General features: G+C 47.1%; 1 protein-coding gene across 1 annotated transcript in view; it reads right to left on the reverse strand.

Annotated features, from left to right (window-relative positions):
- The window catches only part of COPB1 (COPI coat complex subunit beta 1), an 821,662-nt gene that overhangs the window by 11,390 nt on the left and 791,706 nt on the right, over positions 1-18,566 (reverse strand). The window contains exon 21 of the mRNA XM_069623734.1: positions 7,381-7,536. Coding sequence (XP_069479835.1) covers positions 7,381-7,536 — 156 coding nt within the window. The remainder of the gene's footprint in view (positions 1-7,380; positions 7,537-18,566) is intronic.

Below are 18,566 nucleotides of genomic sequence, written 5' to 3' on the forward strand. Positions count from 1 at the left end.
GTGGGCTCTGATGAGCTAGTCGTCCAAGTAAGGGAAGATATGAATCCTCTACCTTCTCAGACTGGATGCCACCCCCGAAAACTGCTGGGTGAAGACCATCTGGATGCAGGTGAGCTCAAATGGCAGTACTTTGAAACAGTCGTGCACAGTGCAAATCACAAATCTCAATTACTTCCTGTGTTTGAGATGGATCAGCACATGGAAGTAAGCACCCTGAAGATCAAATGGCACCAACCAATCCTGGAGCTTCAGAGCCTGGAGGATCTGTGAAAAAATTACCACCTTGAATTTGTCATTTGAGGAACTTGTTCAAGGTCCAAGATGGGTCACAGTCCTTGGTCTTTATTCGGGATTGAAAAATAGTGGGAATACCACCCCCGATTGCTTTCTGCTAGAGGAACAGGTGTCCAGTCATTAATTCGAAAACAAAAGGTTTGAATGCAATACACTTGAGCCAAAAGGACCGGAAAAAAAAAAAAAAGACAATGCCTTTTTTTTTTAAATGTATTTTCTTTTTTTGCTTTTGGTATAGGTAAAAATAATGGTTTTTGGCCAAAAAAACGGGTGTGTGGGGTGGGGGGTTTGGGGGGGGGATGGGCTATTGGGGGAGGCCCCCGCCCCCCCCCCCCCAAATAAAAAAAGTGCAGTCAGTCTTTTTTTTCTGGTCCTTTTGACTAATGTATCGTTATTCGAACCTTTGCATTCGAATCTTTGACCCTAAACCAGAGGAACAAACTCCATTGCAACTTTCTCTAGCAGGAAAGCAATCTCCTGCTGGAGTAGCAGGTGTGGTGGTTTTGGAATCAGGGTAGGAGGGGGACAGGCAGGGCGGCACATGATGAATGGCAAAGAGTACCCTTGTAAGATTGTTTGACCCACTTGTCCGAAGTAATACCGTGGCATTCTTCATAGCATTGGGTTACCACCCCCCACAACGGGAGAGGTGTGTAGGACAAGTACCTATAGTAACGCAAGGGTCTCTTCCTTGCTGGAGTAGGTGCCTGCAATAGTCGCTGACTCAAGGATGTTGCCGCCGCCTTGGATGATTGCAGCTTCTCTAGGCTGTTGTCTGCTTTTGAGCCAAAGAGACTGCGGACGTCTAAGGGCATTACCGGTAATTTGGCTTGAACATCAGGTGCAAACCCAGATTTGCTAAGCCATGAATGGTGGATTACTCTTCCCAGACAATCAGAAATGTCCAAGCCGATTACAGAGCTTGGCACATTGCTTCCTTGCCATCTGCTATGATGTTAAGGAAGCTGTCCCTTTTTTCGCCTTCTGGGATGTTTTCAGTCGCTTGCTCTATCACCGGCCATAGAGGATGAGTGTACTTGGCCAGTGCGCAGGAGAAGAACAAGTTACTTTCTTACCTGGTAACGTTCTTTCGATGGGATGGTCCGACGACGTATTCCATATCTATGACAGGTAATCACCACAGCTGTGCTGCTTCGGAAACTTTTTTCGGCGTCTGCGTCCTGCGTCGATGACGTCGATGCGCCGTCGTCGAGGACCTCCTCCCACGTCCGACATCATCCGATGTGATAAGTAGGACGCACGACGCAAGGAGGAGGGAAAGAATTTAGAATCAAAATTTAGAATTGCCAATCAAATAGCAGAGCAAAGGACCGCCATGCCAAAGGCCAGATCCTGTCCCCGGATGGAATCGAGGGAATAGTGACGTACAAATGTATGTACAGAAGCCCAGGTGGCTGCATCACAGTGTTGCGAATAGGAACACCCCTCTGCAGGGCAGTAGATGCAGCCATACCCCTGGTGGAATGGGCCCGCAAGCCAGCCGGTGGGTCCTTACCCGCCAAGCGGTAGCACTCTGAGATGGCCAAAATAATCCAGCGAGACAAAGTCTGTTTCGTCACAGCTTGTCCCAAACGCTTTCCAGCGTAACCAATAAAGAGTTGATCGTCCACTCTGACCCGGGACATGCGTGAAACATAAAAGCTTAAAGCTCTCCTAGGATGAAGCCGATGGAGCCTCTCCTCTTCCTTACCAGGATGCGGAGGAGGATAGAATGCCGGAAGAACAACCTTCTGGGCCAAATGAAATTCCGAAACCACCTTCGGAAGAAAAGAAGGACGAACTCTAAGGACAACCCTGTCCTTATGAAATACAGTGAAGGGTGGCTTAACTGAAAGTGCCTGTAACTCATTCACTCTGCGAGCGGAAGTAACCGCAACCAGAAACACAGTTTTCAGAGTTAACAGCCTCAAAGGGCAAGAATGCAAAGGCTCAAACGGAGCGCCCATAAGAAACTTAAGAACAAGGTTTAAATCCCAACCGGGCACCAGGAAAGGTGACGGAGGGAACACATTAGTGAGCCCTTTCAGAAACTGTGAAATTAAAGGGATTTTAAAGTAGGAACACTCTTCAGACGAGCGCTTAAAGATGGACAGCGCCACCAGGTAACCTTTAATGGTACCCACTTTCAAGCCCCTGTGGGCCAAAGAAAGTAAAAAGGACAGAACCATGGGGATGTCACATGCAAAAGGATCCACATTCTGAACTCTGCACCAGTCGCAGAACTTACGCCAACGGTACAGAGACTTTGTTGCTGGCCTTCGGGCCGAGAGCAACACCTCCATCACGTCTTCAGGGAGGTCCCAATCCTTATACCTCAACCTTTCAGAAGCCAAGCGTGAAGGTTGAGGGATCTGACCTCTGGATGGAGAACCTGACCCCCCTCCCGTGAGAGCAGATCGTCTCGGTGGGCAAGACGACGTGGAGGGCAGATGGACAAGTCGAGAAGGTCCGGGTACCACGTCCTCCAAGCCCACGCCGGAGCAATGAGGATCATCCGGGAACCGAACTTCCGTAACCTCCTCAGCACTTGTGGGGTGACGGGGACTGGAGGAAACGCTTACAGCAGCGGGAATGACCACTCCACCACGAACGCGTCTCCTAAGGCTCCTTTTGGAGGAAATTCCCACGAGCAGAACCTCTCGCACTTCCGGTTGACACTGGAGGCGAAGAGATCCACTTGAGGGGTCCCTCAAAGAGCGAAGATCTCCAGGAGAATCTCCTGAGCCAACTCCCACTCGTGAGAGATCGTGCTCTGCCTGCTCAGAGCGTCCGCCGTCACGTTTTCGTCTCCAGCCAGATGAACTGCCGAGATCGAAACTTCCCGCTGGATGGCCCAGAACTCGAGCTGCATCGCCTCCCTGCACAGAGGAAGTGACCCTGCCCCCCCCTTTATGTTGAGGTAGTGCATGGCCACTGTGTTGTCCGTCAGGATCAGGACATTCTTTCCTCGCACAGTCGGCAGAAAAGCCTTCAGGGCTAGCCTGACAGCCCTCAGCTCCAACAGATTGATATGGAGTCTGGACTCCGACGGAGACCAACGACCGCTGACTGTCAGCCCGTTGGCATGAGCTCCCCATCCCGTGAGGGATGCATCCGTCACGATCGTCACCTCCAGCCAGGGAAGCCAAAATGGAGCCCCATTCATCAAGTTGCCTTCGACGGCCCACCACAGAAGGTCCCGGGCGACCGAGGGCGGCACCTGAACCGTGTCCGACATCCTGCCGGAGGACTGTGACCATTGCATCTTGAGTGCCCACTGCAAAGATATCATCCGCAGGTGAGCCTCTGGCATCAGAAGAATGCAGGATGCCATGAGGCCGAGCAACCTCAAGAACTCGAACGCTGGGAGCGTCTGGGCATGCTGAAACTTGTGCGCCATCTGCTGAATGTGAAGAGCCCTCACCTGGGGAGGAAAACACTGCCCCAGGGAAGTGTCGAGCACTGCTCCGATGTACTGGAGCCGCTGTGTTGGCGTCAAATGGCACTTCTTTAAATTGAGGGAGAAGCCCAGCCTGTGAAGGGAGTGGCAGGTGATGGACAGATGATCCAGGACTTGCTCGGGAGAGCTCCCACTGATCAACCAATCGTCCAGGTAGGGGTAGACGTGAATCCCCCCTTGCCTGAGATGCGCTGCCACCACCACCATGAGCTTGGTGAAAACCCTCGGGGTGGAGGTCAATCCGAACGGCAGGACCCGAAACTGAAAGTGCGAGTCGCCAACCGCGAACCTCAGGTACTTCTTGTGCTTGGTATGGATCGGCACATGGAAGTAAGCATCCTTGAGGTCGAGAGACACCACCAGTCCTGAAGCTGAAGGGCCTGGAGGCTTGAACTTGTCCTTCCTGAGGAGTTTGTTCAAACCGCGCAAGTCCATGATGGGTCTCAATCCCCCGTCTTTCTTCGAAATTAAAAAATAAGGGGAATACCATCCCTTGTTCCTCTCCGCTACAGGCACCAGATCTATGGCGCCTTTCTCCAGCAGGGCTTGAATTTCCTGCGCAAGGAGCGGATCCGGACTCTGCAAAGAGAGGTTCCCCGGTAGATTGTCGCGAGGCCTGTGCCGAAAAGGAAGACAGTAGCCGTGGGTTATGATCTCCAGAACCCACACATCTGAAGTAATGGCACGCCACTCTACAAGATGCTGCGCTAGCCTTCCCCCCAACCGGCGAACCATGGGACATGGCCTCATGACTGAGTGGTAGCGGCTGCGGCGTTACCTGAGGGCAAAGAGGCAACTGCCCGAGCAGCCTTGGCACCACGGGTACCCTGTCGTCCACCTCTGGTACCCCTGCGTTGGCCTCTTTGACTGCCAGCTCCTCTCACTTTACTGAAGGACGAGTAATGGCGAAAGGAACCACCCCTCCATTGCTGTCCCCTAGGACGAAAAGGCGGAGGTTGGCGAACTGCAGCGCCCAACGACTTCGCTGCAGCTTTTGAGGTCTGCAACCTCTCAAGGCTCTCGTCAGTCTTGCTGCCAAAAAGGTGTTCACCGTCAAAGGGCATGTAGAGGAGCCGGGACTGCACATCAGGAGCAAACCCCGACTTCCGCAACCACGCAAACCTGCGTATCACGGTGCTCGCCGTCATGGACCTGCTGACGCATTCAGCCATGTCCAAACCTGACTGAACGGACTCACACATGACATCCTTACCATCCTGGACCATAGCAAGGAAACCATCCCGTTCGTCCCCTTCGGGAATATGTTCAGCCGCTAACGCAACACAGTTCCACAGAGTGTGTGTGAAACGAGACAAGGCACAAATGGAGTTGGCCGCCTGAAGCGCCATACCACCAGAAGAAAACACTTTCTTCGCCCAGCCATCAAAACGTTTGTCGTCCCTATCAGGAGGGATGGTAGGGTACGACACCTGCTTTGCCGGGGCCGTGTCCACCTGCACCACCAAACTCTCCGGAGTGGGGTGCCTGGCCAAGTAGCAGGGGTCGCTACTGGCTGGACGGTATTTTCGCGACAAGGACCTGCCCACCGCCGGGAGACTCTCCGGAGCAGTCCAAGCCGCCGCCACCCTTCTCTGTAGAGCCATATGAAACGGTAGTACCGGTTCAGTTGGGGGACCAACATCAAGGATGTCCATGAGATCATCCTGCACAAACTCTCCTGGGGGAGCAGACCAACCCAAGTACTCAGAAACCCTAGCCATAAGGCGCCGGTATGAGGAATCGGCATGAGAGCCAGGCTCAGGGCCTACAAAACTCCACCTCCGGAGAGGTGTCCAGTCCACTGGCATCATGCAGTGACTGTCTCAAATCGTCAAACTGACTACGGCCCGAGAATTTCATCTGGAACCTGATTAGGAACCAGGCCATCAGAATCCTCATCCACCTCCGAAATATATTCCAGGTGGCGAAAAGAAGGCACCCGAGAGTCTTGCTCTTAACCAGAGCCTTCCTAGGGGGTTCCCCCGTGCCACGGGGTACCTCCGACACCCCAGCCTCGAAAGGCGTCAAGGGCGTCGAGTGAATCAGCACCGGCGTCGAGAGAACAGGCATCGGCGCCGAGAGGATTGGCGTCGACGTCAAGTAAATCGGCGTTGACGTCAGATGCAGCGCTGCCAGCATCAACGGCGTCGACACAGTCCTCCAAGCGTGTCCTTCGACGACCTGAGCGTCGACGGCTTTGACGACTTCCTCGGAGCCGGACCCTCGAGAGAGCCTGTCGACACCCTCGACGCCTCAGGACGTCGATGTCTTCCTTGAAGACATCACAGGTGCACACGGTCTCGAACACGTCGAGGACCGGGACCTGGAACGGGTACGTCGAGAACGAGTCCCCTTGTCCGAACGGGACCTCTCCCGTGACTCGTGCCGACCACTCTTGCGAGCGGTGTCTCTCGACCTCTCATGACCGACCCCACTCGGGGGCGCGGACGGCTTAGTACCCTGCGACTCGAGAATCGCCAGCATTTTCTCCCCGAAGGAAGCCCATTCCTCCAGCGTCGCACGGCTGGTGGGGTAAGCGACGTGCCGGGCAGAGTCCTCAGAAGAGGACCTGGAAGACGACCGCTGTCGCCGCTTCCGAGAATGCCTCGAAGAGGCCGAGGAGTGGCGAGACCGACTCCTAGAAAGAGACCCACGAGACTTCCGACGATGACGCGGAGAGTCTCCTCTCGAATCATCCGTCGAAAGCCCCGCAGACTTCGACTTCCAGGGCTTGGACACCCGACCTACCGACAACAACTTCTTACGTTCACGTAAGGCTTTGGACGTGAGCGACAGGCAGTCGATAGTCATCCGTGTCGTGGGCCTCCCAGAGGCACCAGAGGCAGGCGTCGTGCGAGTCCATCACCGACATCTTGGACCCACACTCCCCGCACTTCTTGAAGCCCAGACGCGGGGTCGAAGACGAAGTAGAAGACATCTTCACACGAAGGAGATTCTCACAAAAACGAACAGGTTCGAAGAACCGAGAAGAACAGAACTCCAAAGAGTCGAGGCATTATCCGAGATTCACGAAGCAACACGTTCGCGGAAAAAACGGAACTGAGGCTACGGGCGTCGTGCGTCCTACTTATCACATCGGATGACGTCGGACGAGGTCCTCGACGATGGCACATCGACGCAGGACGCAGACACCGAAAAAAGTTTCCGAAGCAGCACAGCTGTGGTGATTACCTGTCATAGATATGGAATACGTCGGAGGACCCAATCCCCTCGAAGTTCACTGTCTAGAAGGCCATGCTCCCTGAAGCAAATATTTAATTTGTCCAAGCATCCACCTTTTTGTCATCCCTATCTGCGGGAAGTATGGGTAGGCAGAGGATTTGGCTGCCTAGAGCATTAGGGTCTCTGGGCTAAGGGGTTTAGTTAAGAAATCAGGGTCCAAAGAGGCAAGCCTGTACCTTTTTGATAGATCACCCCGTACTGCTGGCACAGAGCAGTGCTTCTTCCAAAGCTCCATAAGAGACATAGTACATCAATATTTCTGTTCAAGGTAACAATATGAAAAATGCACAATGTGAAAACTGCTGCCACTGTTCCAACCAATTAAAAACAGCATATTTATTCACTCACTACAAACTAATCTCAAAAACAAAAATATCCAATACCTGACTCTTTGCACGAATTCTTATGTGCCCAGTAACAGGGGCATCTGGTCCAAGGTGAATTGGCTTTTCAATGCTAACATTTGCAAGGGCATCTTCTCCAAATATGGAACGAGCATAAAGATTGGCAGCCATAAAACCACAGTACCCAGAAAGTGCCTGCAAACAGAGAAACACATTAGCAAACTATACAGGATAATACTGACATTTGTTCATGTTACTATATGTTAACAGTATAAAACTCCCAACTCGCATAGCACTTCATACCAGTTCCATCCCCCATCCAATAGATGTTAATGTAATCTTTCTAAAAAGGAGTGTGACCCTTCGTTGAAATCTCATTACTGAACATTAGTACCCGGCGAGGGTCAACAAGCTTGTTACAAGCAAGCTCATTGGCCCTCGCCTGGGTCTTCCCTCGCTGAGAATGCTCTGAAAGCTCTGCTTCACTGCTGTGCTCCGGGGTTCCTTCCGTGACTGGCTGCCATGGAAAGGGAGAATGGACTATGTGTAGTCCCTTGTCCCGATCCCCGGCTGCCATTTTCTTTGCTTTTTTTTTTCCTCCAGTTGAGCGCCTTGCCATTAGTTTATTCAAAGGGGTTCTTCCAGATCACCAACTGTACCCATCACCTGTGGACTCCAACAAGGAGCCATCCTCTCCCCCGTTATCTTTAAATGAAAACACTTGGAACCCTTCTCGCTCCACAAAACATCCAATATGCCGATGATATACAGCTCTACCGCAAGATATGCTACTTCGGAGATGACCACAGACTCAATGCCTACCTATCTTTGATCCAGTTATGGATGTTTAGTGCCTACCTGAAGCTCAATGCCCCCAAAACTAAATTCCTACCGTTGACCAACAACAATGCACACTCCGACATCCAGATCTGGCTCTCTGCTATGCACCTCAAGGGCTTCACACCCCAGCTGGCTACCTGCACCAAGTGTCCTGGGTTTAACATCGACAGACACCTCTCCTTCAAACAGCACATACCAAGGAAGACCGAAACTGCTTGGTACCCATTTTCTCTCCTGTGGAAAATTAAGCCCTTCAAACCAAAAAACAACTTCAGATCTGCTGTCCAAGCATTGGTCCTCTCCCACCTGGATGGTGGCAATGCCCTTGGAAGGCCTTCCGCGACTAACCTGACACCCCAGAAATCGGGAGAGGTGTCCTTCATGCTGCAGCACGACCCATGAAAGGACTCCACAAATTCAACCACATCATCCCAAACCTCATCGAACTGCACTTGCTCCCGCTGCAAGCCAGTATCATCAAATCCGGCTGCATCATCTACAAGGCTGTCACCCTGAAGTCGCCAAGCTAACTCACTGAGAAACCCAGCATCTCTGCAGGCAAATGATCCCACCAGAAGTAAGGGCATGTGGAGACTAACTCCGCTGGCAGGAAGGAAAGAAAAGCAAGACATGCCTTTTCTGTCTATGCCCCAGGACTCTGGAACCTCCTCCCTGTCAACATCACTCACCCCCTCGCTCCTACAATCCAGGAAGGGGCTCAAGACCCTCCTCATCAAGGAATGGCTCCAGCTTTTTTCCCCCATACCTCTTGTGAGCCCACCATGAACAAAGACCCTAATGTTTTCCTAGAGCACGGCTTCATCAAAAAGTACACTTATTCCAAGCATATTCGTAATCAATATGTGTCTGCCTGGCCATCTGTCTTGGGCTTTGTCTCTGGGCTCCAGTAGAGGGCCTAGTTTGCGCTGATCATTCTCTGGGCCCTATGTAGCCACAGAAAAAAAGACACATTGGCCACAGCAACCAGGCAAGTCTAAGTACAGTGTCCCCATGTCAAATCCCGGATACAGTCTGTGGGCTTGGTGGTAACCTACCAACCAGTGGCTGAAATGGCAATTAGTTTGAGACTGCTGGGGCATATTATACCCATCTGGAGCTTTGCCTTGAACACCTGCCATCACTTCCATTTAACCTTTTTGCAGTGCTGGGTTAGCCAGACCCTCAAAGTTTGTGTGCTAGAATATTGGTCCCATATAAACCATTGTCCCTTCCGCAAGAAATCAGAATGCCTCCCTTTCAGAAGCCAACCTTGTTGACCGTGAATGGGTGTGCAGGCTCACCTTAAAGGGGGCAAGACTGGAACCCATGTAGTTAATGAGATGGCTCAAAAAGGCCATGTGTCTCTATAGATTCTTCATGGGGCAAACCAAGATATAGACAATAAAAAAAAAAAATGCAGGACTGATTTGCACCCAATTGGCAAAATCATAATTTGAACCTAGAAGTGCGCTCCTCGCCAAAATGTGGCGCAACTATGTCCAGCAGTTAATGCTGTGAGAAAACAAAGGCTACCCCCATATAACTTTGTCCACCACTCAACCCACCCCCCTGACGAAGCTGCACGAAACTTAGCAAAAAGTCAGAGGCAGATCTATATTTTTATCAGAAAGGTTTGTGAACATGTGTAAAAATGAAACCCTAGTTATAAGCTTCTTAATAAGTGTCCCTGCTATGAACCCAATTTACCGACTATAGACTCACCTTATTTCTGCCTCAGATTGAGATATTTAAAATAAATATACATATATATTGTTGCAATATTCTTGAAGCCTTATCGTGGCTTTGCAGCCCACAAATCAGGGGTGTTCATTACACTATCCTTGCCCTAGGAGTAGAGGCACCCATGATCCCTGTTAAGGCAATGTTTGTACCACCCTGTTGAGGTAACTACAACCACTGGCCGTAACCCGGGGCTACAAAACAGACAAGGGAAAAAAAGCCAAACTTCTCTTAAAGGTAGGTAACGTGGACAGAGGAAAGGCTTACCTCTCAGGTAGGGGTAGAAGGTGGAACAAAAGGTACAATTAGTCCACACACATAACTCTGGAAAATGCACAACATGGATATACTGACAAATGCATACTCTAATAAGTGACACAGAGATCTATCCGGTCAAATATCTACTTATTGTATAAAATACAGTATTCAGACGGTTTCCCCACGGCCTAGCTGTGGGTCCGCTACCACAGGTAGGCACCCATCATAGATTAACAGTGAGCAGAACAAAGGAAACAAAACTTAACAAGCAAGTAATGCCCCATACAGGCCTGCATAATTGAGTACAGTTCCCTAAAAATACACCTCATCACTGGTATATGTGGAAGGCTTTAGACCTAGTGGTCAGTATCTAACACATACAGGTAAGGGTAAGCAGGAAAGAGATTGACATTTTTACCAAAGGGAAAATACTCTAAAAATCCCTAACACCAACATTCCACATTAATTTGGCCCCTCTAGGGGGAACACATCCATAGAGGGTAGGAACATTTTCAAAACCATAGCCAAAGGCTTTCAAGAATCAAGAAGGAATTTTAGCAATACATTTCAGGGAAAACGATGTACACAGTTACCACAATCAGTCACTGTGTTAAACTACATTCACCATTAGAGGTCTGTAGTTTTACACCAGTAGTTTTTGCCAAGCAAGGATAGCTTCTCTAAACTTAATATCTTCTTTAGTCTCCGGTGTTTTAATACAAATTCTACCTGCAGACCTCCACAGCAGTGTGGTGTATTCAAAGTGATCCTCTGCAGGGGTGGTTATAATCAGATGTTCAATATCTTCACTGGCGTCCATTGAATAGTTGTCAGTATTCCCTGTGTCTTCCTCCGTCTGTGGATATTATCCTATGGATCATCCAAGTCATAATCATCATCCTGTTCTTCCTCATGTAGGCATCTGTTAGAGGCCTGAAATGTCTGTTTTTTTTGGTAACAGAGATTCGGCAGTTAATGTTCCCTTGTTGCGCTTTTGCACCCTATGTTCTTGGTCTTCCAGAAAAGTAATGATTTTGGACATAGTGATAAAATCTTCAGTATCGCAAACCTATTTACGTGGTTCAGTGGTTGCTTTTGGCATGAATATAGGAAGAGAATGGGCTTCCCCCTTCCCAGAACTCCCCCTCAGAGGCTGAGCATTCTAAGAGGCCTTTGTTTTGCAATGATTAGAGTGCTGAGCTTGCCTCTACGTATGTGCTAATAGATGGTTGTGTTTTGGGTGGGGCACTAGGTCTACCCTGGGGGGCCTCCTTCCCGACTCATATGGATCTTTGCAATGTTGCCATAAAAATGAAAGGTCCTTGTGCTTATGTTTTCATGCATCCACACTGGGAGTGCAATTTCCTTCAGCAGAAATAATATGTTTTAGAGTCACATGACATGCTTAGAATATGAAGCAGTACGATTTAGAGTTTGGATGTGCTTTGGCACAGTTTGCAATTAATTCTCTGATGCCGCCATCTCGTTCAAGAAGTCTGTTTTAGTATCAATGCAATAATGTTCGGGGAGAAAAGTGTGGGTTGAACTCTATGTAGGTCCTCTGTATATATTCTGCAATGCCACATGTGAGAGGTATGCAACTGTAGCACCAATTGCCCAAGTGGGAGGGTTCTTGGCTTCTTGCACAGTGCCTTCTACATGAGGTAGGACTTGGAGAAGCCTAACTGGAGCAACAGAGTTGTTTCAAACAGAGTTTACTTTTTTAAAAATTATTTGTGTTTATCGTTAATAGCAAACCTTACCCAATTAAAATTCCAATTGACCAAATACACAGATAAAAAATAGACATTAACAAATATATATATATATACATTTTCAATGAAAAAATATTGTTAAAGGGGTGTTATGGTTACAAGTAAAACCAAAAAAACCTCAGCAATTCCCCAGTTATGGTAAACTAAGCAACCATAACTTGCGCCATCACGGCACACTGCTAAAATGAATACATAGGACGCTAAAATGAATACATAGGACATCAAAGACAACATCACAAATGTCATTGATATCAATGATGACATCACATATCTGGGCCACTTGTTTTTGTTCACCGACATATCTAGGCTAGGTGATTTTGTTCACTGACAGTCAGAATATTAAAATTCAAAGGTGTTATATATCTAGAAGTTAACTTTGGCGTATGTTTTTAAAGTACTTTCCTTAGGGTTTGGTCTCAGTTCATCGTACACATACATGGGGCAAGAAGCAGGCCGCAAAAATACAATTCATTTGTGCACATGAAGATGAATTTTAATGTTAACATTTTTTCTGGGGATGCTGTTCCTTTCTTCCTTACTTTAGTTTCCCTGTATGCGCCTCTGATTTGTATGCCTTGTGGGTCTTCATATGTATTGTTTGTACTAGCACAAGTGTGTAGTAACCTGTGCTAGTACAAACAATACCTGATAAGGTAGCATTCATTATTTTACTATCCAAAATTACAAGATTATAAATATTGTTTGTTTATTGATTGATTTGTAGGGCGCACCAAATCCGTAGGTAACTGGGCGCAACGAGGTACAAGAATACTTAAAGCTTAGGTTACAGAATGAAATAGATACAGTAAGGCGTCAGGAAATAAACAAGGAAATGCAACAAAAAAGTACAGTTGGTTACATCGATCAGATGCATAGGTATAGGTATATCCATAGCAGTTAGGTCCAGTAGGAGTCATGAGACTCACCCCCTCACCAACCATTGAATCTTGTGAGATAATGTCCACCAAGACACCTACAGCTAACTCACAAACCCTTAACCTTCACTTGATATACAGACCTCCAGGTCCAATCAAGAATTTCATAGAAGACTTAACTACCATCCTATCAGAAAACCTTAAAGATACTACTCAATCAATATTACTAGGCGACCTCAATATTGGCTTTAATGATATCAACGACTTACAAGCCACAGCAGCCTCCAACACCCTAACAGAACTGGGTTACACACAAAGAGTGCTTGAGCCCACCCATATCAAAGGGAGAACCCTTGATTGGATTGCTGACCACAACTGCATTATAGCCACTCTCACCATCTCACCCCAAATCTGGTCAGATCACCATCTAATCTCATTCTCCTTGGACACTGCCACCCCCAAACTGCAACAACCGTGTGCACCTCCTGCACTTACCAGAAACAAAAAAAAAAAAAACATGACACTAGACAAACTACTCCCCGGCATCATGCCCACTTTGGACGCTCTACCTGACACCCTTAACCCTAACAGCCTAGTGGAAGAATTTAACAATATCATGAACAAAACTCTTGACAACATCGCACCACTCAAGCTCAGAAACAGCAAGCCAAAGAACCACCTGAACAACTGGTTCACCCCTCTCTTAAAAAATCTGAGATTAGAAAAAAGGAAATGGGAAAATACATGGAAAATTAACCCCAGCCCAGAAAATAAACTGAAATTAGCTAAAATCTCTTCTCATTACAAAAAAGAAATCATCTTAGCTAAACAAGAGACCTACAATAACAGAATCACACAAGCCAAATCAAGTACTAAAGAACTGTTCACCATACTCAGAGAACTGGAAAACCCAATAACACCTCAAGACAACTGTCTTAAAGATAAAAAGTGGTGCTCCGAAATCCAGCAAGCCCTCTCTAACAAAGTCCGAAACCTCCAAAAGAAAATAGAACTAAAACGTGAGACCCTAGCACCCAATATATTACCGCCTATCAAGACACTTCCTAACTCCAAACCCACTACGCAATTCCACTTCTCCAAAGTCTCCATACTAGAAGTAGAGAAAGTAATACTCGGTCTAAAACCGTCCAACTGCAAAGGAGACTTATGTCCAGCACAACTCATCAAAGATGCCGCACGAGATCTAGCACCATTTATCACCAAGTTAATTAATGCCTCCTTTACCACAGGCATTATCCCCAGTAACTTAAAAGAGTCCTGGGTGCTCCCACTCTTAAAAAAGGCTACTCTAGACCCCACTATACCCACTAACTATAGACCTATTACTACGGTACCGTTCCTTCTCAAGATACTGGATAAGGTGGCATATATACAAATCCAGAGCTTCCTGGAACAAAACCAACTACTAGGCTCCCGACAATCTGGCTTCCGCCCTCTTCACGGTACAGAAACTGCATTGATTGACCTGAAAGCCCAAATAGACAAAGTAAGAGATTCTGGAAAACCAGCACTCCTCCTGCTACTAGACCTATCGGCCGCTTTTGATTTAGTGGACCATAAAGTCCTATGTAACCACCTAGATTCAGCAGCACACTTCTCCACTGAGGCTATAGCATGGATACAATCCTTCCTCAGTGACCGCACCATGAGGGTTTTCTCACCTATAGCAGCTGCAGACCCCATCCCTATTACCTGCGGTGTGCCACAGGGATCATGCGTTTCACCAACGCTATATAACATATTCACTAAGCCCCTGTTTGATGATTTGGACCATCTGGGTATCAGGTATACCAACTACGCTGACGATACCCAGATCCTCCTCCCACTACAGGGGTTTACGAAAAAGATCTAGCAATGGTGAACAAAATATACAGCATCGTTCAGGCATGGATGGCAACCCATGGCCTATGCCTGAACGATGATAAAACTGAGCTTCTTATCCTAGGCACCGCACCCCTCATCAAAAAACTAAGCTCAAACTACTCTTCCTTCATCATAGATGGGAACTGCATACAAGTTGCCAAAGAAGTTAAAACATTAGGCATCTACCTTGATTCTACCCTATCATTCTCCAAACAGGTAAACTCCCTAGCTTCCTCGACAGCCTACACATGTAAGCTCATTAGAGCAGGAAAACAATTCCTTTCCCAGCACAGTTGTCTAACATTAGCCAGAGCCCTTATCATCTCTAAACTAGATTATTGTAACGCACTGTACATAGGAGCCACTAAATCTATCATAAACAAAATCCAGATACAGCAAAACAAGGCCCTCCGAGCGGCATTGAACATCCCCAGGAGAGAACACATTACAGTAATAAGAAGGAAACACAAATGGCTCTCCACCCATGAGAAAATCAGACTCAAAACTGCATCTCTCACATACAAATCCCTACACAACAAAGCCCCCCAATATCTTAAGGACAGATTCACCAGAACACACCCCACAAGACAAACCAGACTTGCTTACACCAATCGCTTACAAGTACCACGCTTTAAACTGACCACCATAGGCGGAGCTAGCTTCCCAGTCAAAGCTGCTCAATTGTGGAACGAATTACCCACTACTGCGAGGCTAGAACACTCCTTTTCCAAATTCAGGCAAATTGTAATCAACTGGCTAACGACAGCAACTGCTAATTGAACCCATGATAATGCTCACGCCTGTTTGCTACACAGTATCTGCACCATACGATTGTAAACTTGTATTGTAAACTTGCACCTGTAACTGGTAATGTCTGTAACTGGTAATGTCTGTAACTTGTAACTGTAACCTGTAACTTATGCTCTAAGCTGTACATATTCTTACTTTCTGCGCCCTTATACCCCAGGGTCCGGTGCGCACAATAAATTCTAAACAAACAAACAAACATGTGTCATTGTACTTCAATGGTGCATGCTGCGGCCCTTGCCTATGTTTATGTATGATTAGGTTCCTGTATTAACAGCAACACTCCAATATAATTTTTTTTTTTTTTTAGAAGAGTACATTCATTAATAGATTAACTAGTTGATAGGCCTCCCGATCACCCCTGACATCTTGTTACCAACATTATAAACACAACCCCTTGTAGGGACTTTTAATGAAAATGAATGTCACATGTGATGTCATCAGTGATGCCCTGGGTGTTAGTCTTCGCAGTGCACGTTGGTGGCGTGAGTTGTGGTTGCTTAGCTTATAACTGGTGAATTTGAGTTTTTTTGATTTTACTTGCAACCAGAACATCCCTTTAACATTTTTTCATTGAATGTCATAGGTTTTTATTAGTGTGTGCTAATTTCCTACAACTTATTAATATCAACGTACCCCAATATAGCAACATTTCTGTCCAATTTAAAAGTTTCACCTTAAAACTCTGCCATTTCCCACCTTCTAGCATAGTTTTTACCACTTATATACACATTTTGTAGCTTTTTCCACCATTTTTGTATCTGCTGACGTTCGCGTACGTCCGACAACATCGCAGACTCTCTGGACAGTGTAACTTGACACCTATTCTTACTAATTATCCATTAACAATCTAGTACAGCGCACATACTTGGAATAATATTCTCACAACTGCTATTTATGCTAAAAATGGCATCAGCTATTGACATTCTACTTCCCCAAGAGCCACCACCACCAGCTGGAGGACGTACACACCAAAAAAACTGCAATACTTCCAAATACAATGAATGGGACCAAGAAGATGAGGTAGAGGAAGTGCCTACCTCTAGCACCAAGAGAGAATCATGGGTGTGGCAGTTCTTTACCACTGTTGGGAATGTACCAAAGGCTAAAACTACCAAAGTGAAATGTGCAACGTTGAACTCAGTCGCGGACTACCTGGACGGTAACCCTACGGGACCTCCTTCATGCGCCACCACACCCAATCCAACCCCTGCAATGCTCTCAGAAAGACCGTTCTTGGCAAATAGCAGGCTGTCTTCCTCCACCTCCACTTCCTCAACCAATACTGTAACCACACAGCCAACTTCTGTGGGACACAAAATCCCACCAGCTACCTTGCAAGCAATGCAAGAGGCTTTTGAGCCATATCTTTCGAAGACAACAGTCCTCTGTATATACAACATACCACCCTTCAGGGGGGGAGCAATTTCGAAGTGCTTTTGAATCTGTAATCAAGCAGCATGAGAAACACTTCCACATACCTTGGATGTAACACACACACACCATCTTCCCCTGTCCACCTGCCCCTACATATTAGTGCTTGGTGCCTCTTCCCTCATTACCCTCCCCACCTTACGCTCTAGCCTCTCCAGCAAAATAAAAATCAACAAATAAAAAAACAAAAAAGGTTCCTTTAGGAAACACCTTTCACAGAAATGTACATAGACACAATAAGGTTTTCCAACATTTGTGTTATGCTGATGGGAATGTGGCACTCATCCCTCGTTCTAGGAACTGAAACGGGGAATAATGGCCCGCCAGCGCAATTTATCGGCCCAAGCGAAGCAAGGGCGGATAACGAGGGCTTTGGACCGCTGGGGATGAAGGCCATTACCACCCTGGGTTGCCAAAGCGGTAACCCAGGAACCTAAAAAATATTTTTTAAAAATAAAAATAAAGAGTTTTTCTTCCTACACTGGGACGCGCACAACATCTAGCTGTAGGAAGGAAATTCCTTTTGCAAGACGACCACGATGGAAAAGGAAGGTCGGTGCTCCGTACCGAGCCCCTCTTCTCTTTTCTTTCCATGGCAGCCTGCAGAAGGCAAACAGATAACCCTTTGGTCATATTACCAAGAGCACATTGTTCCCCTTCAAATCGATCCCAATTTCAAAAAACTTTACCATATAGCCAGTCCCTCGTGGACATGGCCCATTTATCCCCATTGGCCGTCCCTCGTCATGGCAAGTAGCCAGATTGTCTGGGTCATGACCTTATGCCATGACCCGGACAATCTGGCCACTGCCCATGGCCACAGGCTATACCTCAGTCACCAAAGGTACCTCACTATTTTGTGTACCTAGATTATGACACTTTCTTTCTGAAAACTTTTGTCTACATTTGTCAAATGGCAACAAAGTTATAAGCCATCTAAACATGTTGAGACCCCCCTCTAATTTAACCCCCTCTTGACAAAACGTCCCGCTGTAGGAATGAAAATCCTTTTCCAAGACGGCCACCATAGAAAGGTAAGAGGGCCTCCGTACAGAGCCCCTCTACCCTGTACATGGCAGCCTGTAGATGGTGAAAAGAGAACCCTATGACCATATTCCCACAAGCAAAATTTTTTTCCCTTTCAAATCTATCCCACCCCCCCTCGACAAAACTCCACCAAACTTAAAAAAACTAAACATTTATATATATATATCTCAAATCTTTATGCAAACATTTGTGTACATTCGTCAAAATGCACCACATTTATAAGCCTTTACATTTCCCGCCCCCCTCTAATTTTGTTACCTCTTGACAAAACAGCACAACACTTTCCTAAACCATTCAGAATCAGGACTAGGATGAAATTACAAAATGTCATGCAGTTTCACTGAGTGGCGCCAAAGTTACAAGCCATCCAAAAACTGCTTTTCACCAACCATGTAAAGTACAAATAAGCATAGATGCCCCAGAACATCCCAGGCTGTTCGCGGACATACAAGAAGAAACACACTTTTTTTTGCCTTTTAAGGCCATATTCCATCCCATCACCCCTCACATCCCGAGAGATTGTTCGATAAGTTTGACAAGTGCAATGTTGTGTTTTTTAATGTTT

The sequence above is a fragment of the Ambystoma mexicanum genome, chromosome 11, assembly GCF_040938575.1.
Source record: "Ambystoma mexicanum isolate Mex_15411 chromosome 11, UKY_AmexF1_1, whole genome shotgun sequence".
NCBI lineage: Eukaryota > Metazoa > Chordata > Amphibia > Caudata > Ambystomatidae > Ambystoma > Ambystoma mexicanum.